The sequence below is a fragment of the Temnothorax longispinosus genome, chromosome 4 (assembly GCF_030848805.1).
Source record: "Temnothorax longispinosus isolate EJ_2023e chromosome 4, Tlon_JGU_v1, whole genome shotgun sequence".
NCBI lineage: Eukaryota > Metazoa > Arthropoda > Insecta > Hymenoptera > Formicidae > Temnothorax > Temnothorax longispinosus.
The window spans coordinates 15,803,760-15,831,749 of NC_092361.1; the positions used below are offsets into that span (position 1 = coordinate 15,803,760).

General features: G+C 31.0%; 4 protein-coding genes across 20 annotated transcripts; all 4 read right to left on the reverse strand.

The window, feature by feature from the left end:
* Nucleotides 1–227: 227 nt before the first annotated feature.
* LOC139811822 (odorant receptor 4-like) lies at nt 228–6,739 on the reverse strand. Of its 4 annotated transcripts, none has more exons than XM_071776244.1 (7): nt 6,628–6,739; nt 5,048–5,317; nt 4,407–4,887; nt 3,117–3,216; nt 2,807–2,926; nt 2,587–2,742; nt 228–1,988 (listed from the first exon to the last, which is right to left on the reverse strand). In XM_071776244.1, exons 1-7 carry the CDS (start codon nt 6,641–6,643, stop codon nt 1,935–1,937), a joined length of 1,197 nt encoding a protein of 398 aa, XP_071632345.1. In that variant the 5' UTR covers nt 6,644–6,739; the 3' UTR covers nt 228–1,934. The 4 variants fall into 4 exon arrangements, with proteins under 4 accessions (XP_071632345.1, XP_071632344.1, XP_071632343.1 ...); XM_071776243.1 differs by having other exon boundaries at nt 2,587–2,757; XM_071776242.1 differs by having other exon boundaries at nt 6,598–6,662.
* Nucleotides 6,740–8,138: 1,399 nt separating this feature from the next.
* LOC139811716 (odorant receptor 4-like) lies at nt 8,139–13,797 on the reverse strand. 8 transcript variants are annotated; one of them, XM_071776070.1, is made up of 7 exons: nt 13,685–13,771; nt 12,026–12,295; nt 11,389–11,869; nt 10,877–10,976; nt 10,532–10,651; nt 10,071–10,216; nt 8,139–9,377 (listed from the first exon to the last, which is right to left on the reverse strand). In XM_071776070.1, exons 1-7 carry the CDS (start codon nt 13,728–13,730, stop codon nt 9,371–9,373), a joined length of 1,170 nt encoding a protein of 389 aa, XP_071632171.1. In that variant the 5' UTR covers nt 13,731–13,771; the 3' UTR covers nt 8,139–9,370. The 8 variants fall into 8 exon arrangements, with proteins under 8 accessions (XP_071632171.1, XP_071632167.1, XP_071632170.1 ...); XM_071776066.1 differs by having other exon boundaries at nt 8,144–9,377; nt 10,061–10,216; XM_071776069.1 differs by having other exon boundaries at nt 8,145–9,377; nt 10,061–10,216; nt 13,715–13,797.
* A 1,105-nt stretch (nt 13,798–14,902) lies between these two features.
* On the reverse strand, nt 14,903–21,031 carry LOC139811718 (odorant receptor 4-like). Of its 5 annotated transcripts, XR_011731727.1 has the most exons (8): nt 20,950–21,031; nt 19,379–19,648; nt 18,740–19,220; nt 18,214–18,313; nt 17,855–17,974; nt 17,378–17,533; nt 16,592–16,711; nt 14,903–15,028 (listed from the first exon to the last, which is right to left on the reverse strand). XR_011731727.1 is itself a non-coding variant. In XM_071776074.1 (7 exons), the coding sequence occupies exons 1-7, from the start codon at nt 20,963–20,965 to the stop codon at nt 16,658–16,660; spliced, it is 1,197 nt and encodes a 398-aa protein (XP_071632175.1). In that variant the 5' UTR covers nt 20,966–21,031; the 3' UTR covers nt 16,506–16,657. The 5 variants fall into 5 exon arrangements, 4 of the variants coding, with proteins under 4 accessions (XP_071632175.1, XP_071632177.1, XP_071632176.1 ...); XM_071776074.1 differs by lacking the exon at nt 14,903–15,028 and having other exon boundaries at nt 16,506–16,711; XM_071776076.1 differs by lacking the exon at nt 14,903–15,028 and having other exon boundaries at nt 16,574–16,711; nt 17,388–17,533.
* Nucleotides 21,032–22,151: 1,120 nt separating this feature from the next.
* On the reverse strand, nt 22,152–27,181 carry LOC139811602 (odorant receptor 4-like). 3 transcript variants are annotated; one of them, XM_071775901.1, is made up of 7 exons: nt 27,115–27,167; nt 25,530–25,751; nt 24,885–25,365; nt 24,329–24,428; nt 24,034–24,153; nt 23,815–23,970; nt 22,152–23,363 (listed from the first exon to the last, which is right to left on the reverse strand). In XM_071775901.1, exons 1-7 carry the CDS (start codon nt 27,128–27,130, stop codon nt 23,310–23,312), a joined length of 1,149 nt encoding a protein of 382 aa, XP_071632002.1. In that variant the 5' UTR covers nt 27,131–27,167; the 3' UTR covers nt 22,152–23,309. The 3 variants fall into 3 exon arrangements, with proteins under 3 accessions (XP_071632002.1, XP_071632000.1, XP_071632001.1); XM_071775899.1 differs by having other exon boundaries at nt 25,530–25,799; nt 27,085–27,145; XM_071775900.1 differs by having other exon boundaries at nt 22,153–23,363; nt 25,530–25,799; nt 27,115–27,181.
* Between the last annotated feature and the right edge of the window lie 809 nt (nt 27,182–27,990).

Genomic DNA, 27,990 nt, shown 5'->3' on the forward strand with positions numbered 1-27,990 from the left:
GTTTCTTATTGATACTAGGTCAACATACTAGGTTAACAGTAGGTGAATATTAATACATTTGGTAAAATTCAAGAAGTTGTACGAAAGATAAATAAATTATATGTCGTGTTGATCGGCTGCAATATGCAACGTTAATTCAATTGCATAGGCGTTTAACTTATATTAGGCGAATTTTTATCTAAATATGTGTTTAATAGCAGTTTTAGCTCAAATGTTACATTTGTGGAGGGGAACTGTGTCTAATATCGCCCTTGTTCTTTATTCCGCACCCTACGATATTGAGACTACGATACCGTTACGTGTTGCATTCTGTCAGTGAGCAGTGGAAGCTGTTGAACAACGCTGCTTTGAATGATCTTTTGTTTTATTTTAGTTAGAAGTAGCGTGGCAGTTCACAGTTTGATGTATACAAAAAAGATATATACTAAGAACGAATTTCTGCTGAAAACATGTGATATTGTATTTAATTTTATTCCTAAATTAGAGATATTCGTGGCTAACTATTATTTTGAAGCTTCAGTCGGTTATGTTTCTTCTTTGCGGTATTCCTAATTGGTTTGCCTCTAGAATACCTTTGAAGCTCCCTCAGCCTCCAATGAGTAACAAGATCTTTTTCCGAGAGTAAATCGGCCAGGCAGGATGCTGACCATACATCACTTCACCCTATAGTCCGTGAAACCCCACGGACTTTCTAAATCGTTAAAAGAGGGTATTTTTTTACCAACCTTATGTGTTCTATTTTAAATTGTTTCTATTTCCAACATATATTGCGTGTTATAATTGTATTATTTTAAACAAACACACGGGTGTAAGGGTGCGATATTAGAAACACTTTTTTTCGATGTTGAAAAAAATGCTCCTTTTTTTTCTTTCAGAAAAAATAGTTAAAATAAACTTTGAACACATTCATGCTACAGAGATCATATTATGATAATCCTAGAATAAAATAATGCGGTTTAGTTATATTCTTATAAAAGTTTTTAGTAAAAATTTTTTTTTTTTAATGGGATACGATATTAGGCACAGTTCTCTTGTAGCATTATCTTCTTAATTAAAATTAAGTTGTGACGCCGAAAACTAATAAGTAAATAATATGTTTTGTTGCACAAAGACATATTTATCCAGCAAAAATTACATTACAGATAATATATGTAATCCTATTAAGGGGGTAGTTTCTTTTTTTTTTTCGCTAAATTTATCGCTTTTTTCTAATTTTTTGGTGAAGAAACTATACAACGGATCAATGCAAAATTTGGCATGTGGATTTATTTATCTTTTATCTATTCACAAAAAAATTAAAAATTATTTCCTCCCAAAAATACGCCTCCCACTCCCCTCGACGCGCGATGATCCCCAGTTGACGGTGTGCACGATTTGAGTTTTCTCATTAATCCTGCAACAAAAACCCAAGAACGCTTTACTTTACACACATGTAGCTATCGTTTGACGAAGCGAAAAAGCAACACGTTGAATATTTTTTTGTTTATAACAAAAAGATTGATCTATTTTTTTTTATTAATCGATATTTTGAGTTCAAAACATCACCGGATCCTCAATTTTTTTTTCGCTTTGTCAAACGATAGCTATGTGTGTAAAGTAAAATATTCTTGGGTTTTTGTTGCAGGATTAATGGTAAGACTCAAATCGTGCACACCGTCAACTGGGGATCATCGCGCGTCGAAAGACGTATTTTTGAAAGAAAATGATTTTTCATTTATTTGTGAACAGATAAGAGATAAATAAATCCACGTGCCAAATTTTGCATTGATCCGTTGTATTGTATATATAGTTTCTTCACCAGAAAATTAGAAAAAAGCGATAAATTTAGCGAAAAAAAAGAAACTCCCCCCTTAACATCCCCCTTAACAATATACAGAACATAAGTAGTAATCAAGTATCGCTATTAATTTAGTATCATTCCAGCATTATACTCTTTAATTCATCATCGTCAGCAATGCAGATAGGTATCCCATTGACGTTTTCACCGTCTACGTAGAATAAAAATAAAATATAATTTCCGATTTTTGTTTCATCGATTTAATAAAAATGATACTATTGTGATACCCTTAGTTTATATAATATATTTAAAAAGCACAATATTCAGCTTACAGAGAATGACAAAACAAATCTTATGGATCAATTCTTGGAAATTTTCTCCTGTTTTAAGTCTTGTCATATCTTCAAATTTTTCTCCTCACAGTTTTAAGTAGCTCTGTTTTAAATTATCTATCGCGGCTATCTGGAGATTTTGAAATTCACTTTAGAAATGCTTTTTATATTGTTTCACATGAACTTCAAAGTCATTTTTCCATCACACCGTTGTGCAGCAAGTGAACTTGACGCGAGATGAAACCGTGTTTCGGTTTTATTTTAAAAGTTGTAAAAATACTTTTTTTCAATTAGTGTGATTGAAAGGGAATATTTTTAATTTTTATAATAAAGTATAAATTACTTTAGAACGCAAACAATAAAAATCTTATTAAAAATTAAAAGTGTTTATCATCATGTTTTGTCTCTCTCTGTAAGCCAAAGATAAGATTTTTTATTGGGTGGAAATAAAATGTTTTTCTCTTTTAGATATCTTACTGTTCCAAACATTGCTAATGAAAAAACTCCGAATTTTCCAGCCGTCAATCTAAGCGGAATTGTAGATCGATACACCATAAACATTAAATTCTTCGCGTCTTTCGATGATATATCGTACCACTTGCATTTATACACGCCATACGCCATACTGGTGCTCTGAAAATTAGATTTCTGTTTTGCACAGAAAAATTGCGTTTGATATACATAATAACTACTTTACCTCCGTTAAAAGTCTTTCAGCTGAATAACAATAAATATACAAATGTATCAATACCGCAATGACGTAAAACGAGAGAAAACACACTTTGACAAGAGGTACATCCAAATGATTTGATACTATCTGAAAATAATACTTTTCTGTTTCTAAGTTCAACAATTGTTTATAACAATCAACCATATCGTAAAATGTTTATCTATATTTCAATTCTTTGTCAAAAAAGCATCACTACTAAATTAAAAAATTAAAATATTTAACATATATTAATTTCTGTTGCTTAAATTATACAGAAAACCAAATAAATGTTACTTACCGTGAAAACTTGAAAGCTTACAAAACACAGTTGGAAAGTAGCGGCAAACATGTGTATAAATAACACTATGGTATAACAGTCGTCTACTGTCTTTGCGTTCCTTAAAAATTCATACATTTCACACTTATATTATCGACTAATTATTTTAAGGGGTTACATACCTTTAACAGGCCTAAAACTAGGTCGAAATTAACAAATTTTTATCATGGGTAAAATTATATTTAAAAAATGAAAACACATGTCTTGTAGAGTAGTCTTTTTAGAATATCTCCCAAGAATTTCAATAAAAATACCAAAATCTAAGGTTCTGGCAGCTATTTTCCTAAACGGTGTTTGTAAAAATGGCGTTTGCGGTACCAGAAACATCTCCGCTCTCTCTTATGTAAAATAAAAAATAAAAATTTGCCGTTAAACTCTAAATAAATGAAACTATTATAGTGCTAGTCATAGCCGATTTTAAAAATATTAATTTTTAAAAAAATGGCAGCGATTCATAGCGAAAAATGCGATTTTTTTTACTATAAAATTAGTTTTCTCTTATTTATAAAAAGAAACTAAAAGTCGCCCACAATCGAAAAAATTTTATGACAAGCAATAGATTATTGTATTGAGAGTAGCTGTAAAAAATTTCATGCAAATCGGTTCACTATAGTCTTCGAAATATTTCTGATATCGATTTTTAAAACACTGTTTCGAGAAAATAGCTACCAAGACCTTAATTCTTGATACTTTTTATTTTTTCGGAAGATATTCTCAAAAGATTACTTTACAAAACATGTATTTTCATTTTTTAATAAAACATAATTTTACCCACATCAAAAATTCGTTAATTTCGACCTTGTTTTGTACAAATCTTAAGATTTAATTTAGGATTTTTGAAGTAAACTAGTATCTCACTTTCTCATTGTCCACATTTAAGTCTGATAGTCTTAAAGTTTTAAAATTTTAAAGTAAACTATTTAGAGAATCATATTATAAACAAATATTTTTTTGTTTATGTTACATTGTAGGCCGCGTTCAGCAGACACAAATGTTGAGTATCGTCTTATCAACACGCTACGCTGATCTGTTGGGTTTAAAAGTAACAGCCAATCATGTTCGATTGCTTATGAGCGGTTTGTTCTGCTGAACGTACCCGTATATACCCTTCTTATACATATAAAAAAGACATAAAATTTTATTTTAAAATTTCATAAATAATCAATAATTATATCCCATGAATAAATTACTGTAAATATTTAGAGACATTTTGTACTATTAAATAACCTGGCTCGAAATTTGTCGGCATACCTGATGAGATATTCGTGACGGATAGTGATCGCAGCTAATCCTTTCTTAAATCTCGAGGAGGATATAAATCCTTCGGCTAGTTTGTCGACCAGATCGTTGAGTGCCGTTCGTAGATTTATCAACTGTGCGCATATGTGCAGCAGGAGTATCGAGACGAAACTGTCGACGCTAGAGTTGATGAGAGCCGTGTATACGCCGCCGGAAAGTTGAGTAAAATAAGTAATTTCGTAGTTCGGACTCCTGTGAATGTTGTAAGGATAGATGGACCCATACACGAGGGTCCGTTGAGATTGGTGCATATTTCGATAGAACTTCCGCAGATTGAAAAAAAGATAAAACGGGACCGTGCACACGGTGATCACGTAACAACTAAGAGATAAGATTCTGCCACGTCTCGCAATATTTAACATTGTATTTCGTTCCCGGTCGTTTTTCGAAGTCATCCAATCGGTCACGACCGATGTCATCAGCGTTCGAAGTGCTTTCGGATTAAACATGATACATCAATATACGAATAGCATGAATGGACGATATCGTTTTTATATAAATAAAACTGTTGTACAATATTGATGTTAAAATTAAATAACGAATTTTTACATTTATATCTCTCACGATAAGAATATATCAATCCAATAACTTACTTTCACCGTGATACCAAGTACCGACTAATTTGCATAGTGCCATCAAGCCGTAGTTTGCGGAAGCGACGTATTCCACCATCCGTGCCACATTACCCCAGGCAAGAATCATATTCGTCAATTGCGGCACGATCACGTAAAGGCACAGGATACACGTTACAATTATGAATCTTATGCTTGGTCGATGGAAGTCACTCGAAGGCGTAAATGGATCGGGCCATACGCCGAATATCCGCAAACATTGGCGACTCAGCGCAAAGGCGTAATTGAAATCTAACCATAAAATCGAATTTTATAAAGAATATTTCAGCTTACTGCTAATTTAGAAAAAAATATTATCTTTTTACATTATTTTTTCAATTTGTTTTACTGTCTTGCTAGAAGTAATCACTTCATATTTCACCAATGTTTTGTAGTGATATAAAGGTATTTCTAAGTAACACTCATAGTAAATTTCACTTTATTTATATTATTTCTTACAATTTGTCATAGAATCTAATTAGAATTGCTCAACAGAAATATCAAAAAGAGATGAATAATAAACGTAAAATAACATATCAAGAGACACGGTATTATAGTGTACCTATACGCGCAGCGCGAGACCACCCGTGTATCTTTACGCGAACTTGTTGTGAGTTATACCCGAGATTATTAGATATTATTTTACTAAAGCTAAACTAAAAATTTAAAGTGTTCTTAGTGATAGTATTTATAATAACTCTTTTTAAAAGGGTCTTCTTCTTTTGTAAAATTTTGTATTTTAAGAGTTAAGATTTTCAACAAACTCTTTGTCTATAACAGAGAGAAGTAAGAAATAAATCGTGCACACATCAGCAGAATTAACCGTTCAATTTATGCACCATGTTCAACCCTGGCACTCAAAACTCACTTTGAAACAATCTATACGCGTTGAAAAAACCAGCTTTTGCAAGCGTATTGAAAGTTTTGTATCTGTTTCGCAAAACTTTCGTGGAAAATGAAGTTCCGAACTTTTATGGCAGGTGTATAGACACCAGGCAAAAAATAAATGTGAATTTTTGCGACAACTTGTTAAAAGCGAATTATTCCCTTTATTTAATGAGAAATCTTTAGTTATGTAAATTATTATCTATTTATATAATATTGAACGTCCCTTATATTAAAGAATTATTTCATAAACAACACATCGAGTAACAAACAGAATATAATTAAGAGAAGAAATATCTTTGTAATGGTAAGAAAGAAAAAATAAACTGTAATATAAAACAATATGATTAGTTAAAATTGGAAATTAGAAAAATATTGAAAACTAATTACTATTATCATGATTAATAATGATATTTTATACGAAATAAATCATTTAATACCTAATATAAGGATTTCATTAATTTATTACTTTACTGATAATAATTTAGTTATAACCAATTTTTGAAAAATTTACAGAATTTAAGCCGTGGAATGAAAAATTCTTATTAACACACGAATGATTGAAAGTGTAAGTTTTATATTTTATTGTATTACGTTTCACACGACGCGCTTATTTATAATTTTTAGTAGAATATCGTGGTGCGAACTTTCTGCTACTTTTTCGAGATGTATTCTACCTTCGTTGACGTTCATTGCAGTTCACGGAGCGAAAATTATCGTTTAACTGAGTCGTTCTTCGTGATTATATCAAACCGACTGATTTTGCGCTTGCTCAGTACACGAAGGATTGAACCGCTACCATCTGTGAGTACTTCTGCAAACCTTTTCGGATAAGAATCAATAGTAACATGAGCGGTACATGATCACCATGCGTTGTATCAGATATCGTGAATGTAGTACTTGCTTTTGGGCTATAAGCAATTTGCTTGCCCGACGAGGAATATTCGTTCGTTAACATCGACCACTGCCTAATTTCCAGCGGTTCAAAACGTACAAAGAGATGTCACTGAAGTAAGAATGAATAGGCCTGAACATTTCACGTCGTACGACATTGTATGTCGTAAAAATATCATTTATTCGTGGTAAAGGGAGAAATAAAATATATTCTCTTAACGGCTGGCGACGTTTTCTTTTTAAAATTAGTAATAATTAGTAACGTTTCTATCGTATCTGGTTTCTCAACGCATCGAGATAAATTAAACTTCACGCATGGCGCATAATTTCGGACGGAATGCGGGTATCAGAAATGTGACGAGATAAAGTGACAGGCAGAAATATTCACCAGAGGATGATTAAGAAATATCGGGATGTGCCGTTGTAATTAAGAACATTCGAAAATTGCAGAGGATGCAACTCACTTACCGCCGGGATTACATCTTCTTTTTTAAATTTTACATTTAATTGTCTAAATTACAAATATAAGTGCATATTAAATAAAATCATCTCGATTGCAAATGTATATACAGTTTTGGTTCGGTATTGATTCAACGTATTTGATGAAAAGATTTAATTACAAAATCGCAAACGGAAATTAATGAAGTATTTTTCTAAAGATTAAATGTGATTTCTAATAATTTAAATGTAATTAATTACAAATCACGCGAGTCGCAAATTTCTACGAATTGGAAAATATCCTATGTACCGAGTAATTTGCATGTTGCCGAACTGAAATTCGCAGAGGCAAAATTTTTCACCATTGTCATTTTAAGCGCGAATCACATTTATCATTTGAGACATGGATACGGATCACTACGGAGAACTAATCGATAGCTTGAGTTCGAATTATGTAATAAAACTGTTTTAATTTTTTGTCTACGTCCCATGAGCAGAGATATTGCGATGCAAAATCCGAATCGGCAAATTTATATTTAAGAAACTTCATTGTCGTCGTCTGTAAATACTGTTGGTTTTTCCATTTCTGGATGCCATAATTTCTTGGTTGCGTTGCGTTTAAGAAAATTATTGAGGATATTCCGACAAATTTTTATGACAACTTCTCTACTAAAAAGATATAAGTGTTCGCATTTTAAAACTAGTCAAGCATGACGTATTGTTATTGATATTAGGTCAATAGATTGACAGTACTCATTAATACAATTAGTAAAATTCAACAAGTTACACGATAGATAAATAAATTATACTGTGTTGTTAATAATAAGCATAGTTTTATTAGCTTTGAAATAGTTATATTTTACACAACTTATATGTAATTAATAAAAGGCGTTTGTTTGAAGTTAAACACAACTTGTAATAACTTTACAAGTTAATGCACATATACATATATACAACAATTTAACATAGTTACTTAAAAACGGCATGATATATAAAAAAATATAGTTTTTTAAAAAAAGGGGCCAAGTATATGCGTCTGTCTAACCACAAAAAGAACAACATTAGAAAATGGCATCAAGTAGGAATAAATCTTTGGAAAGGAACTGTCGTATATTTTTAAAAAATTTAATTAAATTTTTAAAAATATTTAATGTAAAAAAACTTGACGCTGCCACATTGAATAACTTAAATTTATGTTATTTTAATATTATTTATAATATATTTAATATTTTATATTAATGTATAATATTAAATTAAATTATATTATTATATCCATTCCATACATGTACACCTATTTTAATTATTTTTGAATATTTTTAGGTGTAGCAGCGCCAAGATTTTTTGCATTTAATATTTTTGCATTAAAAATTTTGATATATTCTAATTTAAAAAAAAAAAACTGCTCCTTTCCAAAGATTTATTTATACTTGGCGCCATTTTCTGATATCATACTTTTTGTAGGTAAACAGATATAGGTATTCTACTTTCGTTGATAATCATTTATGTTTACGGCGCAAACAAATCGCTTGAATCACTTTCCGTGATTACACTAAATCGCCATGATCTTGTAGTTACTTAGGGAGCTTTCCAGCAAGTGACACAAGTATCGTTTTATCTTTGTTATACTCATTATCAAAAGAGAAAGATAGAACGATGCTTGTGTCGACTTGTGTCGCTTGCCGGAAAGCTCCCTTAGTATACAAAGGATTCAATCGCTACCATCTGAATACATGTATACAAACTCTTGTGTGGAACAATTGAGTAGTAACATGTAATTATCATGTTACTGACCGAATATTGTGAATATTAAAAATATTTATTTTTCTATTTAATATAGCATTATCTTCTTAATTGAGAAATTAAGTTATAACGTCGAAAAATGATAAATAAATAATATGTTTTCTTGCACAAAAATATTTATCCAGCAATAATTACATTACAGGTAATATATGTAATCCTAATATTAACACAGTACCTATATAGAAAATAATTAGTAATCAAGTATCGTAATTAATTTAGTATTATTCCAGCATTATACTCTCTAATCCATCATTGTCAGCAATGCAGATAAGTATCCCATTGACGTTTTCACCGTCTACGTAGAATAAAAATAAAATATAACTTCCGATTTTTGTCTCATAGGTTATAATAATAATGGTATTATTCTTCTAGTCTTAGTTTATATAATATATTTAAAAAGCACAATATTCAGCATACAGAGAGTGACAAAACAAGTCTTATTGATCAGTTCTTGGAAGGTTCTCTTCTCTGTTCTAAAGCGTGTTCGAATCTTGTCATATCTTTAAATTTTTCTCCTCAAAGTTTCAATAAGTAGCTTTGTTGTTGTAAATTATCCATTGCGGCTGCATCCAGACTCTGAAATCCATTTTAGAAAAGCATTTTATTTTGTTTTGCATGAACTTTAGTGTCGTTTTTCCACTTCGCCGTTATGCTAACTTGAACTTGGCACGAGATGCGACCGTGTTTCCTGATACATATAATGATACAGAATCTTGAACCGTTTTGCGCAACTGTTAGTTTTATTTTAAGAGTTGTAAAAGTACTTTCTTTTAGTTAGTGTGATCGAAAGAGAACATTTTTAATTTTGACAATAAAGTATAAATTTATTTAGAACGCAAAAAATAAAAATCTTATTAAAAATTAAAAGTGTTTATCTTTCATGTTTTGTCTCTTTCTGTCTCTCTCTCTCTGTAGGCTAAAAATGAGATTTTTGTTGCGCGAAAAATAAAGTCTTTTTTGCTCTTATAGATGTCTTACTGTTCCGAACATTTCTAATGAAAAAGCTCCAAATTTTCCAGCGGTCAATCTAAGCGGAACCGTAGATCGATACAACATAAACATTAAGTTCTTCGCGTCTTTCGATGATATATCGTACCACTTGCATTCATACACGCCATACGCCATATTGGTGCTCTGAAAATTATATTTCTGTAGATCCAAAATTATTTAACGACACGACTGGCCAAAATTAATTCTTTATTAAATCACAACTTTTTGACTCTAATCGGATCCTTATCAAGTGAGATATTTTTACACAGCTTCAACTCTCACTTGATAAGGATCCGATTAGGGTCGAGACGTTGTGACTTAATAAAGAATTAATTTTGACCAGTGGTGTCGTTAAATAATTTTGGATCGCTTTTAATATTTACTAGCGAAGAGAAATTATTGTTATTATATTTCTGGTTTGCAGAGAAAAATCGCGTTTGACGTACATAATTACTTTACCTCCGTTAAAAGTTTTTCAGCAGAGTAACAATAAATATACAAATGTGTCAATACAAGAACGACGTAAAACGAGAGAAAACCCACTTTGACAAGAGATACATCCAAATGATTTGATATTATCTGAAAATAATACTTTTCTATTTCTCTTTCGAACAATTGTTTGTAATAATAATCATAAAATTTTAATCTATATCTCATATCTTTACTAAAAAATCATCATTATTAAACTAAAAAATTAAAAACATTTAAATTAAAAATTAAAATTAAAAAATTTAACATGTGTTAAATTTTTCTGTTGCATAAACACATATATAAACTATACAGAAAACAAATCATCTTACCTACCATGAAAACTTGAAAGCTTTCAAAACACAGTTGAAAAGTAGCGGCAAACATGTGTATAAATAACACAGCGCTATAGCAGTCATCAACTGTCTTTGCGTTCCTTAAAAATTCATGTATTTCATATATACTCTAATTATTTATTGATTAATTATAATTATTTTAATGTACAAATTTTAAAAAAGATTTAATTTAGGATCTCAATTTTTGAAAGTAAACTTATATCTCACTTTTTTATCGTCCACATTTAAGTCCGTCTTAAAGCATTTTAAAATTTGTAGAATCTTTACTCATATTATATATGTTAAAAAAAATATTTTAATCAAAAAAATATTTTTTGTCTATGAGACATTGTATACACTTTTTTTTATAAATATGAAAGAGAGAGACACATTAAATTTTATTTTAAAATATCATAAATAATTAATGATGATATCGCATGAATAAATTGCTATAAATAGTTAAAAATATTTTGCACTATATTAAATAACCTGCTTTGAAATTTGTTGGCATACCTGATGAGATGTTCATGACGGATAGTGATCGCAGCTAAACCTTCCTTAAATTTCGAGGAGGATATAAATCCTTTAGCTAGTTTGTCGACCAGATCGTTGAGTGCCGTTCGTAGATTTATTAGCTGTGCGCTTATGTGCAGCACGAGTAAAGAGACGAAACTGTCGACAGTACAGTTGATGAGGGCCGAGTACATACCGCCGAACAGTTGAGTGAAAAAAGTAATTTCGTAGTTTGGACTCTTTTGAATGTTGTAAGGATAAGTAAACCGATACACGAGAGTCCGTTGAGGTTGGTGCATATTTCGATAGAACTTCAGCAGATTGAGAGAAAGGCCAAACGTGACTGTACACGAGGAGGCCACGTAGCATCTAAGAGATAAGGTTCTGCCACGTCTCGCGATATTTAACATTGTATTTCGTTCCCGATCGTTCTTCGAAGTCATCCAATCGGTCATGACCGATGTCATCAACGTTCGAAGCGCTTTCGGATTAAACATGATACATCAGTATGAATAGTATGAATGATCGAGACCGTTTTTACATGAATAAAACTGTTGTACAATATTGATGTTAAAATTAAATAACGAATTCTTACATTTATATTTCTCACGATAAAAATATTGATATAATAACTTACTTTCACCGTGATACCAAGTACCGACTAATTTGCATAGTGCCATCAAGCTGAAGTTCGCGGAAGCAACGTATTCCACCATCCGAGCCACATTACCCCAGGCAAGAATCATATTCGTCAATTGCGGCACGATCACGTAAAGACACAGGATACACGTAACAATTATGAATCTTATGCTTGGCCGATGGAAATCACTTATAGGCGTAAAAGGATCGGGCCATACGCCCAATATCCGTAAACATTGACGACTCAGCGCAAAGGCGTAATTGAAATCTAATCATAAAGAATATTATAAAGAATTTTATAAAGAATATTTTTACTTATTGTTAATTTAGAAGAAACATTATCTCTTTACGTTTATTTCAGAAATTTTTTTTACTTTTTTGTTAGAAGTAATCATTTATTTATTTATAAATTTAAAATTCGCGTCCTATTTCAAGACTGTTTCGTAGTTAAAGGTATCTCTAATTGTAAGTAGCACACATAGTAAATTTCACTTGTGTTATTCCTTACATATTGTCATGGAATATTATAAGTTACAACTAATTTGAATTGTTAAGGAAAAATATCAAAAACAGATGAATAGTAGAAGCAAAAAAAGAATATTTTACTAAAATTAAACTAAAAATTTAAAGTGTTCTTAGTAATAACATTTAAGACTTTTTTTAAAAGATTTTTCATTTTTTGTAAGATTTTGTATTATTATTCTGATGAAATCGCTTGCTATTTTAATCGTACTTCTATCGGTTTTCTAAGAATTAAAGTTTTAGATAAACTCTTTGTTTATAACGGAGAAATATAAAAACGATTCATGTACACATCAGCAGAATTAACCGTTCAGTTTTATGCACCATGTTCAACTTTGCCACTCAAAAACACTTTGGATCAATGTATACGTCGAAAAAGGAAGGTTTTGTTAGCATATAGAAAGTTTCGTATCTATTTCTCGGAAACTTTTGTGTTCTCGGAAACACGAAGTTCCGAACTTTTATGACAGATGTATAGACACCTGGCAAAAAATTAATGCGGATTTTTGCGACAATTTCTTAAAAGTAAATTTTGTTTTTATTTGTATGTAACAGTTAATTATGTAAATTAAATTACTATATATATCTATAATGTTGAACGTTCCTTATTAACCCTTAGAGCAATTTAATACTATAAGTGATTATTGGGCTAGTGATTAATTACTTATTTTTAGTATTAAAAGCATTAAAAACAGTGCTTTTAATATTCAAAATAAGTAATTAATCACTAGCCAAATTACCACTTACAGTATTAAATTTCTGTAAGTGAAAGAATTATTTCATGAACAACACATTAAGTAACAAACAGGATATATAGTCAAGAGAAGAAATATCTTTGTAATGATAAAAAAGAAAAAATAAATTGTAATATAAAACAATATGATTAATTAAAATTGAAAATAAGAAAAATATTGAAAACGATCGAATCACTGTTATCAAGATAAATAATAATATTTTATATGAAATAACGTATTTTTTATAATATAAGGATTTCATTAATTCATTACTTTACCGATATTAATTTAATTATAATTAATTTTGAAAATGATTGAAAGTGTAAGTTTTATACTATATTATATTATATTTCACTTGACGCGCTTATTTATTATTTTTAGTAGAATATTGTGATGCGAACTTTCTGCTACTTTTTCGAGATATGTTCTACCTTCGTTGACGTTCATTGCAGTTCACGGAGCGAAAATTATCGTTTAACTGAGTCGCTCTTCGTGATTATGTCAAACCGTTTGATTTTGCGCTTGCTCAGTAAACGAAGGATTAAACCTACCATCTGTGAGTACTTCTGCGAACCCTTTCGGATAAGAATCAATAGTAACATGAGCAGTACATGATCACCATGCGCTGTATCAAATACCGTGAATGTAGTGCTTGCTTTTGGGCTATAAGCAAATTGCTTGCCCGACGAGGACTTTTCGTTCATTCACATCGACCAGTGCTTAATTTCTAGCGGTTCAAAATCTGCAAAGAGATGTCACTGAAGTAAGATTGAATAGACTCGAACATTGCACGTATGTCGTAAAAAATATCATTTATTCGTGGTAAGGGGAGAAATAAGTATATTTGCGTAACGGCTGGCGACGTTCTCTTTCTGAAATTACTAATATTTAGTAACCTTTCTATCGTTTCTGATCTTTCAACGCATCGAAATAAATATACTTCACGCATGGCGCATAATTTGGGACGGAATGCGGGTATCAGAAATGAGACGAGATAAAGTGACAGGCAGAAATATTCACCAAAGGATGATTAAGAAATACCGGCATATGATGATGAAATTGGAAACATTTGGAAATTGCAAAGGATGTAACTCACTTACCGCCGGGATTACATCGCTTCTTTCTTAAATTCTACATTTGATTGTCTAAATTACAAATATGAGTGCATATTAAATAAAATCGTCTCGATTGCAAATGTGTACAGTTTTGGCTCGGTATTGATTCAACGTATTTGATGAAAACATTTAATTACAAAATTATCGCAAACGCAAATTAATGAAGTACTTATCTAAAGATTACGTTGAAGATTTTCAATGTAATTAATTACAATCACGCGAGTCACAAATTTCTACTAATCGGAAAATATCTTATGTACCAAGTAATTTGTAACGAGTAATTTGCATGTTGCCGAACTGAAATTCGCAGAGGCAAAATTTTCCACTGTCACTTTAAGCGCGAATCACATTTATCATTTAAGACATGGATACGGATCACTACGGAGAACTAATCGATAGCTTGGGTTCGAATTATGTAATAAAACTGTTTTTATTTTTCGTCTACGTACCATGAGCAGAGATATTGCGATGCAAAGTCAGAATCGGCAAACTTATATTTAAGAAACTTCATTTTCGTCGTCTGTAGATACTGTTGGTTTTTCCATTTCTGGATGCCATAATTTCTCGGTTCCGTTGCGTTTAAGAAAATTATTGGGAATATCCCAACAAGTTTTTATGACAACTTCTCTACTACAAAGATATAAGTGTTTGCATTTTAAAACTAGCCAAGCATCACGTATTGTTATTGATATTAGGTCAATAGATTGATAGTACTTATTAATACAATTAGTAAAATTCAACAAGTTGCACGAAAGATAAATAAATTATACTGTGTTGTTAATAATAAACATAGTTTTATTAGCTTTGAAATAGTTATATTTCACAACTTATATGTAATTAATAAAATGCGTTTGCCTGAAGTTAAACACAACTTGTAATAACTTTATAAGTTAATACACTTGTACATATATACAACAATCTAACATAGATACTTAAGAAAGGCACGATATAGGTATATAAAAATTTAGTTTTTTTTAAAGGCGCCAAGTATATGCGTCTGTCTAACCACAAAAAGTACAATATTAGAAAATGGGATTGAGTAGGAATAAATCTTTGGAAAAAAAACTGTCGTATATTTTTTAAAAATTTAATCAAATTTTTAAAAATATTTAATGTAAAAAGAACTTGACGCTGCCACATTGAATAACTTAAATATTTATGCTATTTTAATATTATTTATAATATATTTGATATTTTATATTAATACATAATATTAAATTAAATCGTATTATTATATCCATCCCATACATGTACATCTATTTCAATTATTTTTGAATATTTTCAGGTGTAGCTAGCAGCGCCAACATTTTTTGTATTAAATATTTTTGAATTAAAAATGATATATTCTAATTTTTCAAAAATATACAACGGCTTCTTTTCAAAGATTTATTTATACTTGGTGCCATTTTCTGATATCATACTTTTTGTAGGTAAACAGATATATTCTGCCTTCGTTGATAATCATTTATGTTTACGGTGCAAAAAAATCGCTTGAATCACTTTCCGCGATTACACTAAATCGCCATGATTTCGTAGTTACTTAGGGAGCTCTTCAGCAAACGACACAAGTGGACACAATGAGTATCGTTTTATCTTTGTTACTCATTACCAAAAAAGAAAGATAAAACGATGCTTGTGTCGACTTGTGTCGCTTGCTTGAAAGCTCCTTTAGTATACAAAGGATTTAACCGCTACCATCTGAATACATGTACAGTATGTACACTGAGAAAAAAAATTGTTAATCCCAAGATATATTTAGTCCGATACGTTCAACTAAACATTTTAGTTAGTTAACTAAATATTAGTTGTTTCAACAATTTATTTGGTTTTTTAAATCAAGAATTAATTAATTCAACTAACGTTCAGTTAACTAACTAAAATGTTTAGTTGAACGTATCGGACTAAATATTTCTTGGAATTGATAAATTTTTTTTTTTTCAGTATACAAACTCTTGTGTGGAACAATTAACTATAGTAACACGAGTAACATGTAATTATCATATTACTGAACCGAATATTGTGAATATTAAAAATATTGCTTTTTCTATTTAATATAGCATTATCTTTTTAATTGAAAAATTAAGTTATAACGTCGAAAAATGATAAATAAACAATATGTTTTGTTGCACAAAAATATTTATCCAGCAAAAATTACATTATATACAGGTAATATATGTAATCCTAACACAGTACCTATATAGAAAATAAGTAGTAATCAAGTATCGCAATTAATTTAGTATCATTCCAGCATTATACTCTCTAATCCATCATTGTCAGCAATACAGATAGGTATCCCATTGACGTTTTCACCGTCTACGTAGAATAAAAATAAAATGTAACTTCCGATTTTTGTCTCATAGGAATAATAATGATACTATTCTTCTAGTCTCAGTTTATATAATATATTTAAAAAGCACAATATTCAGCATACAGAGAGTACAAAACAAGTCTTATTGATCAATTCTTGGAAGGTTCTCTTCTGTTTTAAAGTGTGTTCGAATCTTGTCATATCTTTAACTTTTTCTCCTCAAAGTTTTAATAAGTAGCTTTGTTGTTGTAAATTATCCATTGCGGCTGCATTTGAATCTCCAGACTCTGAAATCCATTTTAGAAAAGCATTTTATTTTGTTCCGCATGAACTTTAGTGTCGTTTTTCCACTTCGCCGTTGTCCTAACTTGAACTTGGCGCGAGATATACATATAATGATACAGAATCTTGAACCGTTTTGCGCAACTGTTAGTTTTATTTTAAAAGTTGTAAAAGTACTTTCTTTTAGTTAGTGTGATCGAAAGAGAACATTTTTAATTTTGACAATAAGGTATAAATTACTTTAGAACGCAAAAAATAAAAATCCTTTTAAAAATGAAATGTGTTTATCTCTCGTGTGTGTTTTGTCTCTTTCTCTCTCTCTGTAGGCTAAAAATGAGATTTTTGTTGCACGGAAAATAAAGTCTTTTTTTCTCTTATAGATGTCTTACTGTTCCGAACATTTCTAATGAAAAAACTCCAAATTTTCCAGCCGTCAATCTAAGCGGAATTGTAGATCGATACAACATAAACATTAAGTTCTTCGCGTCTTTCGATGATATATCGTACCACTTGCATTCGTACACGCCATACGCCATATTGGTGCTCTGAAAATTATATTTCTGTAGATCCAAAATTATTTAACGACACGACTGGCCAAAATTAATTTTTATTAAATCACAACGTTTCGACTCTAATCGGATCCTTATCAAGTGAGATATTTTTACACAGCTTCAACTCACAGCTTCACTTGATAAGGATCCGATTATGGTCGAAACGTTGTGATTTAAAAAAAGAATTAATTTTGGCCAGTTGTGTCGTTAAATAATTTTGGATCGTCTTTAATATTTACTGGCGAAGAGAAATTATTGTTATTATATTTCTGGTTTACACAGAAAAATCGCGTTTGACGTACATAATTACTTTACCTCCGTTAAAAGTTTTTCAGCAGAGTAACAATAAATATACAAATGTGTCAATACAAGAACGACGTAAAACGAGAGAAAACCCATTTTGACAAGAGATACATCCAAATGATTTGATATTATCTGAAAATAATACTTTTCTATTTTTAAGTCGAACAATTGTTTTTATTAATCAACCGTTTGTAACAATAACCATAAAATTTTAACCTATATCTCAATTTTTTATCAAGAAATCATTATTAAACTAAAAAATTAAAAACATTTAAATTAAAAATTAAAATTAAAAAATTTAACATGTATTAAATTTTTCTGTTGCATAAACATAAACATAACTATACAGAAAACAAATATATCTTACTTACCATGAAAACTTGAAAGCTTTCAAAACACAGTTGAAAAGTAGCGGCAAACATGTGTACAAATAACACAGCGCTATAGCAGTCGTCAACTGTCTTTGCGTTCCTTAAAAATTCATGTATTTCATATATACTCTAATTAATTATATTATTGATTAATTATAATTATATTGTACAAATTAATGTACAAATTTTAAAAAAGATTTAATTTAGATCTCAATTTCTGAAAGTAAACTTATATCTCTTTTTTTTATTGTCCACAGTTTGAGTTTTAAGACTTTTTAAAATTTGTAGAATCTTTAGAATCATATTATATGTTTAAAAAAATATCTTATATAATCAGAAAAATATTTTTTGTCTATGAGACATTGTATACACCCCTTTTTATAAATATGAAAGAGATAGACACATTGAATTTTATTTTAAAATATTATAAATAATTAATGATGATATCTGATGAATAAATTGCTGTAAATGTTTAAAAATGTTTTGCACTATATTAAATAACCTGCCTTGAAATTTGTTGGCATACCTGATGAGATGTTCGTGACGGATAGTGATCGCAGCTAAGCCTTTCTTAAATCTCGAGGAGGATATAAATCCTTCGGCTAATTTGTCGACCAGATCGTTAAGTGCCGTTCGTAGATTTATCAGCTGCGCGCATATATGCAGCAGGAGTATCGAGACGAAACTGTCGACGGTAGAGTTGATGAGGGCCGTGTATATGCCGCCGGAAAGTTGAGTAAAAAAAGTAATTTCGTAGTTCGGACTCCTGTGAATGTTGTAAGGATAGGTGGACCCATACACGAGGGTCCGTTGAGATTGGTGCATATTTCGATAGAACTTCCGCAGATTGAAAAAAAGGTAAAATGAGAGCGCGCACACGCTGCACACGTAACAACTAAAAGATAAGATTCTGCCACGTCTCGCAATATTTAACATTGTATTTCGTGCCCGGTCGTTCTTCGAAGTCATCCAATCGGTCACGACCGATGTCATCAGCGTTCGAAGTGCTTTCGGATTAAACATGATACATCAGTACGAATAGCATGAATGGACGAGATCGTTTTTATATAAATAAAACTGTTGTACAATATTGATGTTAAAATTAAATAACGAATTTTCACATTTATATCTCACGCGATAAGAATATATCAATCCAATAACTTACTTTCACCGTGATACCAAGTACCGACCAATTTGCATAGTGCCATCAAGCTGTAGTTTGCGGAAGCGACGTATTCCACCATCCGTGCCACATTACCCCAGGCAAGAATCATATTCGTCAATTGCGGCACGATCACGTAAAGGCACAGGATACACATTACAATTATGAATCTTATGCTTGGTCGGTGGAAGTCACTCGAAGGCGTGAATGGATCGGGCCATACGCCGAATATCCGCAAACATTGGCGACTCAGCGCAAAGGCGTAATTGAAATCTAATCATAAAATCGCATTTCATAAAGAATATTTCAGCTTATTGCTAATTTAGAAAAAACATTATCCCTTTACATTATTTTTTTCAATTTTTTTTACTGTCTTAATGCTAGAAGTAATCACTTTATATTTTACAAATGTTTTGTAGTTATATATAAAGGTATCTCTAAGTAGCACTCATAGTAAATTTCACTTTATTTGTATTATTTCTTACAATTTATCATGGAATATTACAACTAATTAGAACTGGCTCAGGAGAAATATCAAAAAGAGATGAAGAATAGAAGCAAAATAACATGTCAAGAGACACGGTAGTGTACACGCGCAGCGCGAGACCGCCCCGTGTATCTTTACGCGAACTCGTTGTGAGTTATACCCGGGATTATTAGATATTATTTTACTGAAGTTAAACTAAAAATTGAAAGTGTTCTTAGTAATAGCATTTATATAATAACTCTCTTTAAAAGGTTCTTCTTTTGTAAGATTTTGTATTATTGTTCTGACGAAAAAGACTGCTATTTTAATCGTACTTCGATTTTTAAGAGTTAAGATTTTCGACAAACTCTTTGTCTATATAGCAGAGAGATGTAAGAAATAAATCGTGCACACATCAGCAGAATTAACCGTTTAATTTATGCACCATGTTCAACCTTGGCACTCAAAACTCACTTTGAAACAATCTATACGCGTCGAAAAAACGAGCTTTTGCAAGCATATCGAAAGTTTTATGTGTTTTCGCAAAACTTTCGTGGAACACGAAGTTGCGAACTTTTATGACAGATGTATAGACACCTGGCAAAAAATAAATGCGAGTTTTTGCGACAAATTATTAAAAGCGAATTATTCCCTTTATTAAATGAGAAATTTTTAGTTATGTAAATTATTATTTGTTTATAATATTGAACGTCTCTTATTAAAGAATTATTTCATAAACAACACTTTAAGTAATAAACAGGATATATAGTCAAGAGAAGAAATATCTTTGTAATGGTAAAAAAGAAAAAATAAATTGTAATATAAAACAATATGATTAGTTAAAATTGGAAATAAGAAAAATTTTGAAATCGAATCACTAATATCAAGATAAATAATATTTTATATAAAATAAATTATTTAATAATATAAGGATTTCATTAATTTATTACTTTACCGATACTAATTTAATTATAATTAATTTTGAAAATGATTGAAAGTGTAAGTTTTATACTATATTGTATTATATTTCACTTGATGCGGTTATTTATTATTTTTAGTGGAATATCGTGGTGCAAACTTTTTGCTACTTTTTCAAGATATGTTCTACCTTCGTTGACGTTCATTGCAGTTCACGGAACGAAAATTATCGTTTAACTGAGTCGCTCTTCGTGATTATGTCAAACCGTCTGATTTTGCGCTTGCTCAGTAAACGAAGGATTAAACCTACCATCTGTGAGTACTTCGGCGAACCCTTTTGATAAGAATCAATAGTAACATGAGCAGTACATGATCACCATGCGCTGTAAATACCGTGAATGTAGTGCTTGCTTTTGGGCTATAAGCAAATTGCTTGCCCGACGAGGACTTTTCGTTCATTCACATCGACCAGTGCTTAATTTCCAGTGGTTCAAAATCCGCAAAGAGATGTCACTGAAGTAAGATTGAATAGACTCGAACATTGCACGTATGTCGTAAAAAATATCATTTATTCGTGGTAAGGGGAGAAATAAATACATTCGCGTAACGGCTGGCGACGTTCTCTTTCTAAAATTAGTAATATTTAGTAACGTTTTGATCGTTTCTGACCTCTCAACGCGTCGAAATAAATTAAGTACTTCAAGCATGCGGCGCATAATTTCGGACGGAATGCAGGTATCAGAAATGAGACGAGATAAAGTGACGGGCAGAAATATTCATTAGAGGATGATTAAGAAATACCGGGATATGATGATGAAATTGGAAACATTCGGAAATTGCAGAGGATGCAACTTACTTACCGCGGGGTTATATCTTCTTTCTTAAAGTCTAAACTTGATTGTCTAAATTACAAATATGAGTGCATATTAAATAAAATCGTCTTGATTGCAAATGTGCACAGTTTTGACTCAGTATTGACTCAACGTACTTGATGAAAACATTTAATTACAAAATCATCTCAAACACAAATTAATGAAGTACTTTTCTAAAGATTACGTTGAAGATTTTAAATGTAACTAATTACAATTATGCGAGTCGTAATTGTCGGCAAATGTACATTTATTAAACGTCATTGTCGTCGTCTGTACAATTGGTTTTTTCATTTTTGGATGGCGTAATTTTTCGTTAGCGTTGCGTTTAAAAAATTTATTGGGAATATCCCGACAAGTTTTCATGACAACTTCTCTACATCGTTGATATACAAGCGATCGCCTTTTAAAACTAGCCAAACATCACGTACTGTTTCTTATTGATACTAGGTCAATAGATTAAGTTGCACGAAAGACTTGCACGAAGGTAAATAAATTATATTGTATTGTTAATAATGAGCATAGTTTTATTAGTTTTTTTAAATAGTTTTACAATTTATGTGTAGGGGAACTGTGTCTAATATCGCCCTTGTTCCTCATTCCGCACCCTACGATATTGAGACTACGATACTGTTACGTGTTTCATTCTGTCAGTGAGCAGTGGAAGCTGTTGAACAACGCTGCTTTGGATAATCTTTTGTTTTACTTCAGTTAGAAATGTGATATGAAATGTAGCGTGACAGTTTATAGTTTTAACGAGGTTTCGAAATTCCGCAAGAGGTATCTTACGTTATTAATACAGCAAAAAAATATGTGCTAAGAACGAATTTCTGCTTAAAACATGTTATATTGTGTCTAATTTTATTCCTAAATTAGAGATATTCGTGGCTAACTATTATTTTGACGCTTTAATCGGTTATGTTTCTTCCGTGCGCTATTTCTAATTCCGCCCTCGAATATTCATTATACCGTCCATTTTTCCTAATTGGTCTGCCTTTAGAATATCTATGAAGCTCCCTCAGTCTCCAATGTGTAACAAGATGTTTCCAAGAGTAAATCGGCCAGGCAGGATGACTACATCACTTCACCCTATAGTCCGTGAAACCCCATGGACTTTCTTAATCGTTAAAAGAGAGTATTTTTTTTACCAACCTTATGTGTTTTATTTTAAGTTGTTTCTATTTCCAACATATATTGCGTGTCATGATTGTACAAAATTTAACAAAATTTAACAAAGTTTAACAAAAATAATGGTGTAAGGGTGCGATATTAAAAACATTTTTTTTCGATGTCGAAAAATGCTACTTTTTTTCAGAAAAAATAGTTAAAATAAACCTTGAACACATTCATGCTATAGAGATCATATTATGATAATCCTAGAATAAAATGATGCGATTTAGTTATATTTTTATAGAAGTTTTTAGTCAAAATTTTGGTTTTTAAAAATGTGGTACGATATTAGGCACAGTTCCCTTGTAGCATCATTTTTTTAATTAAGAAATTAAGTTGTAACGCCGAAAAATGATAAATAAATAATATGTTTTGTTGCACAAAAACATATTTATCCAGCAAAAATTACATTTTAGGTATAATAATATATGTTATCCTATTAACACAGTATATAGAAAATAAGTAGTAATCAAGTATCGCAATTAATTTCGTATCATTCCAGCATTATACTCTAATCCATCATTGTCAGCAATGCAGATAGGTATCCCATTGACGTTTTCACCGTCTGTGTAGAATAAAAATAAAATATAATTTCCGATTTTTGTCTTATCGGTTTAATAAAAATGATACTATTTTGATACCCTTAGTTTATAATATAATATATTTAAAAAGCACAATATTCAGCTTACAGAGAACTTGATGGCACGAGATGCAACCGTGATATATATGTATATGATGGTGCAGAATTTTGAGCCATTCTGCTTCGAGCAACTGCAGCTCGGATTTAATTTAATAAGTTGTAAAAGTATCTTTTTCAATTAGTAGGATCGAAAGAGAACATTTTTAATTTTTCTAATAAAGTATAAATTACTTTAGAACGCGAAAAATAAAAACCTTATTAAATATTAGAAATGTTTATTATCGTGTTTTTTGTCTCTCTCTGTCTCTCTCTGTAGGCTAAAAATGAGATTTTTGTTGTGCGGAAAATAAAATGTTTTTTCTATTAGATATCTTACTGTTCCGAACATTTCTAATGAAAAAGCTCCAAATTTTCCAGCCGTCAATCTAAGCGGAACTGTAGATCGATACGCCATAAACATTAAATTTTTCGCGTCTTTCGGTGATATATCGTACCACTTGCATTCATACACGCCATACGCCATACTGGTGCTCTGAAAATTATATTTCTGGTTTACACAAAATAATCGCTTTTGATATACATAGTTCTACTTTACCTCCGTTAAAAGTCTTTCAGCTGAGTAACAATAAATATACAAATGTGTCAATACAAGAAGGACGTAAAACGAGAGAAAACACACTTTAACAAGAGGTACATCCAAATGATTTGATACTATCTGAAAATAATGCTTTTTTATTTTTAAGTTCAACAATTGTTTATAATAATCAATCGTAAAATTTTAATCTATATCTCAACTCTATCAAAAAAACATTACTATTAAACTAAAAAATTGAAACAGGTATTAAATTTTTCTGTTGCATAAAGAAAACAAAATAAATCATCTCACTTACCGTGAAAACTTGAAAGCTTTCAAAACACAGTTGAAAAGTAGCGGCAAACATGTGTACAAATAACACTGCGCTATAGCAGTCGTCAACTATCTTTGCGTTCCTTAAAAATTCATATATTTCATATTCTAATTAATTATTGATTAATTATAATTATTTTAATGTACAAATTTTAAAAAAGATTTAATATATAAGATATCAATTTTTTAAGTAAACTGATATCTTACTTTTTAATTGTCCACATTTAAGTCCGATAATCTTAAATTTTTTTAAAATTTGTAGAATCTTTAGAATTATATTATATTTAAATAAAAAAGAACTATCTTAATTAGGAAGTATTTTTTGTCTATGGGGCATTGTATACATCTCTTCTTATAATATGAAAGAGAGAGAGAGAGAGAGAGAGAGAGAGAGAGAGAGAGAGAGAGAGAGACACATTGAATTTTATTTTAAGATATCATAAATAATTAATAATGATATCTTATGAATAAATTGCTGTAAATGTTTAGAGATGTTTTGCACTATATTAAATAACCTGCCTTGAAATTTGTCGCCATACCTGATGAGATGTTCGTGACGGACAGTGATCGCGGCTAAACCTTCCTTAAATGTCGAGGAGGATATAGATCCTTTGGCTAGTTTGTCGACTAGGTCGTTCAGTGCCGTTCGTAGATTTATCAGTTGTGCGCTTATGTGCAGCACGAGTAACGAGACGAAACTGTCGACGGTACAGTTGATGAGGGCCGAGTACGTACCGCCGGAAAGTTGAGTGAAAAAAGTAATTTCGTAGTTCGGACTCTTTTGAATGTTGTAAGGATAGGTAAACCGATACACGAGGGCCCGTTGAGGTTGGTGCATATTTCGATAGAACTTCAGCAGATTGAGAGAAATGTAAAACGTGACTGTGCACGTGGAGGCCACGTAACATCTAAGAGATAAGGTTCTGCCACGTCTCGCAGTATTTAACATTGTATTTCGTTCCCGATCGTTCTTCGACGTCATCCAATCGGTCATGACCGATGTCATCAGCGTTCGAAGCGCTTTCGGATTAAACATAATGCATCAGTACGAATAGTATGGATGGACGAGACCATTTTTACATAAATAAAACTGTTGTACAATATTGATATTAGAATTAAATAACGAATTTTTATCTCTCTTTACATTTATTTCTCACGATAAAAATATCGATATAATAACTTACTTTCACCGTGATACCAAGTACCGACTAATTTGCATAGTGCCATCAAGCTGAAGTTCGCAGAGGCAACGTATTCCACCATCCGAACCACATTACCCCAAGCAAGGATCATATTCGTTAATTGCGGCACGATCACGTAAAGACACAGGATACACGTAACAATTATGAATCTTATGCTTGGCCGGTGAAAATCACTCAAAGGCGTAAATGGATCTGGCCATACGCCTAATATCCGTAAACATTGACGACTCAGCGCAAAGGCGTAATTTAAATCTAATCATTAAATCAAATTTTACAAGGAATATTTCTACTTATTGCTCATTTAGAAGAAACATTATCCCTCTACGTTATTTAAAAAAAATTTTTTTACTGTTTTTCAATCATGAGACGTAATCATTTATTTATTTATTAAATTTAAAATCCGCGTCATATTTTAAAAATATTTTGTAGTTAAAGGTATCTCTAATTGTAAGTAGCACTCATAGTAAATTTCACTCTTCTCATTTGTGTTACTTTTTACAATTTGTCATAAAATATTATAAGTTACAACTAATTGGAATTGTTAAGGGGAAATATCAAAAACAGATGAATAGTAGAAGTAAAAAAATAATACATATTATTTTACTAAAACTAAACTAAAAATTTAAAGTGTGTGTTCTTAGTAATAACATTTATAACTCTTTTTAAAAGATTTTTCCTCTTTTACAAGATTTTATATTATTATTTTGACGCTATTTTAATCGTACTTCGGTTTTCTAAGAATTAAAGTTTCCGACAAACTCTTTGTCTATAACGGAGAGAAGAAAGAAATAGATCGTGCACACATCAACAGAATTAACCGTTCAATTTATGCACCATGTTCAACTTTGCCACTCAAAAACACTTTGGATCAATCTATACGTCGAGAAAGCAAGGTTTTGTTAGCATAGAAAGTTTCGTATCTATTCTCGGAAACTTTCATGTTCTCGGAAACACGAAGTTCCGAACTTTTATGACAGATGTATAGACACCTGGCAAAAAATGAATGCGGGTTTTTGCGACAAATTATTGAAAGCGAATTATTCCTTTTATTTGATAAGTAACCGTTAGTTATCTAAATTAAATTATTATATATTATAATGTTGAACGTCTCTTACTAAGGAATCATTCCATAAGCAACATATATTAAGTAACAAACAGAATATGTGGTCACTTTAAGAAAAGAAATATCTTTGTAACGCTAAGATAGTAAAAGTAAATTGTAATGTCAAACAATATGACTAGTTAGAATTGATTAGGTAAAATTAAAAAAATATTAAAAACGAAACATTATTAACATAAATAATATTTTATATGAAACAAATTATTTAATAACATTTCTTCTTTAACTTTGTTTTTTTACGGATAGAAGTTTAGTTATAATTAGTTTTTGGGAAAATTTTATACATTTTTAACCGGAATGAAAAGTTCTTATTAACACACAAATGATTGAAAACGCAAGTTTTATATTATATTGTATTATATTTCACTCGACGGGCGCGCTTATTTATAATTTTTAGTATAATATCGTGGTGCAAACTTTTTGCTACTTTTCCGAGATATGTTCTACCTTCGTTGACGTTCATTGCAGTTCACGGAACGAAAATTATCGTTTAACTGAGTCGCTCTTCGTGATTATGTCAAACTGTCTGATTTTGCGCTTGCTCAGTACACGAAGGATTGAACCGCTACCATCTATGAGTACTTCTGCAAACCCTTTCGGATAAGAATCAATAGTAACATGCATGAGGAGTACGTGATCACCGTGCAGTGTATCAAATACCGTGAATGTAGCGCTTGCTTTTCGACTATAAGCAAATTGCTTGCCCAACGAGGAATATTCGTTCATTCACATCGACCAGTGCTTAATTTCCAGCGGTTCAAAATCTGCAAAGAGATGTCACTGAAGTAAGAATGAATAGACTCGAACATTGCACGTATGTCGTAAAAAATATAATTTATTCATTGTAAGGAGGGAAATAAATATATTCGCGTAAACGGCTGGCGATGACGTTTCTCTTTCTAAAATTAGTAATATTTAGTAACGTTTTGATCGTTTCTGACCGCTCAACGCGTCGAAATAAATTATACTTTACGCATGACAATTTATATTTGGACGGAATGCTGGGATCAGAAATAAGACGAGATGAAGCGACAGGCGAAGATATTCAACAGGGATGAGGAAATACCGCAATACGGTAAAATTGGAAACATTCGGAAATTGCATTAAAATGCAACTCACTTACCGCCAAGCTTACATCTTCTCTCTTAAAATCTATACTTAATTATCTAAATTAAAAATATGAGTGCATATTAAATAATATCGCCTCGGTGGCAAGTATGTACAGTTTTGGCTCGGTGCTGACTCAACGTGTTTAACGAAAACATGTTTAATTGCAGAATCATCGCAAACGCAAATTAATGAAGTGTTTTCCTGAAGATCTCG

Excerpts from the sequence above, each read along its gene's own strand:
- LOC139811822 (XM_071776241.1), bottom strand. The coding sequence starts at position 6,643 with ATGAACGTCAACGAAGGTAGAATACATCTCGAAAAAGTAGCAGAAA. Across the intron at positions 3,217-4,406 it reads CGTCACGAATATCTCATCAG|GAACGCAAAGACAGTAGACG; the intron begins GTATGCCGACAA and ends TGAATTTTTAAG. Across the intron at positions 2,927-3,116 it reads TAAGCTTTCAAGTTTTCACG|ATAGTATCAAATCATTTGGA; the intron begins GTAAGTAACATT and ends TATTATTTTCAG.
- LOC139811716 (XM_071776065.1), bottom strand. The coding sequence starts at position 13,730 with ATGAACGTCAACGAAGGTAGAACATATCTCGAAAAAGTAGCAGAAA. Across the intron at positions 10,977-11,388 it reads CGTCATGAACATCTCATCAG|GAACGCAAAGACAGTTGATG; the intron begins GTATGCCAACAA and ends TGAATTTTTAAG. Across the intron at positions 10,217-10,531 it reads CTGAAAAACTTTTAACGGAG|AGCACCAATATGGCGTATGG; the intron begins GTAAAGTAATTA and ends TATAATTTTCAG.
- LOC139811718 (XM_071776073.1), bottom strand. Across the intron at positions 19,221-19,378 it reads TACTTGGTATCACGGTGAAA|CACTTCGAACGCTGATGACA; the intron begins GTAAGTTATTGG and ends TTAATCCGAAAG. Across the intron at positions 17,534-17,854 it reads CTGAAAAACTTTTAACGGAG|AGCACCAATATGGCGTATGG; the intron begins GTAAAGTAATTA and ends TATAATTTTCAG.
- LOC139811602 (XM_071775899.1), bottom strand. The coding sequence starts at position 27,130 with ATGAACGTCAACGAAGGTAGAACATATCTCGGAAAAGTAGCAAAAA. Across the intron at positions 23,971-24,033 it reads CTGAAAGACTTTTAACGGAG|AGCACCAGTATGGCGTATGG; the intron begins GTAAAGTAGAAC and ends TATAATTTTCAG. Across the intron at positions 23,364-23,814 it reads CATTAGAAATGTTCGGAACA|ACGGTGAAAACGTCAATGGG; the intron begins GTAAGATATCTA and ends TATTCTACACAG.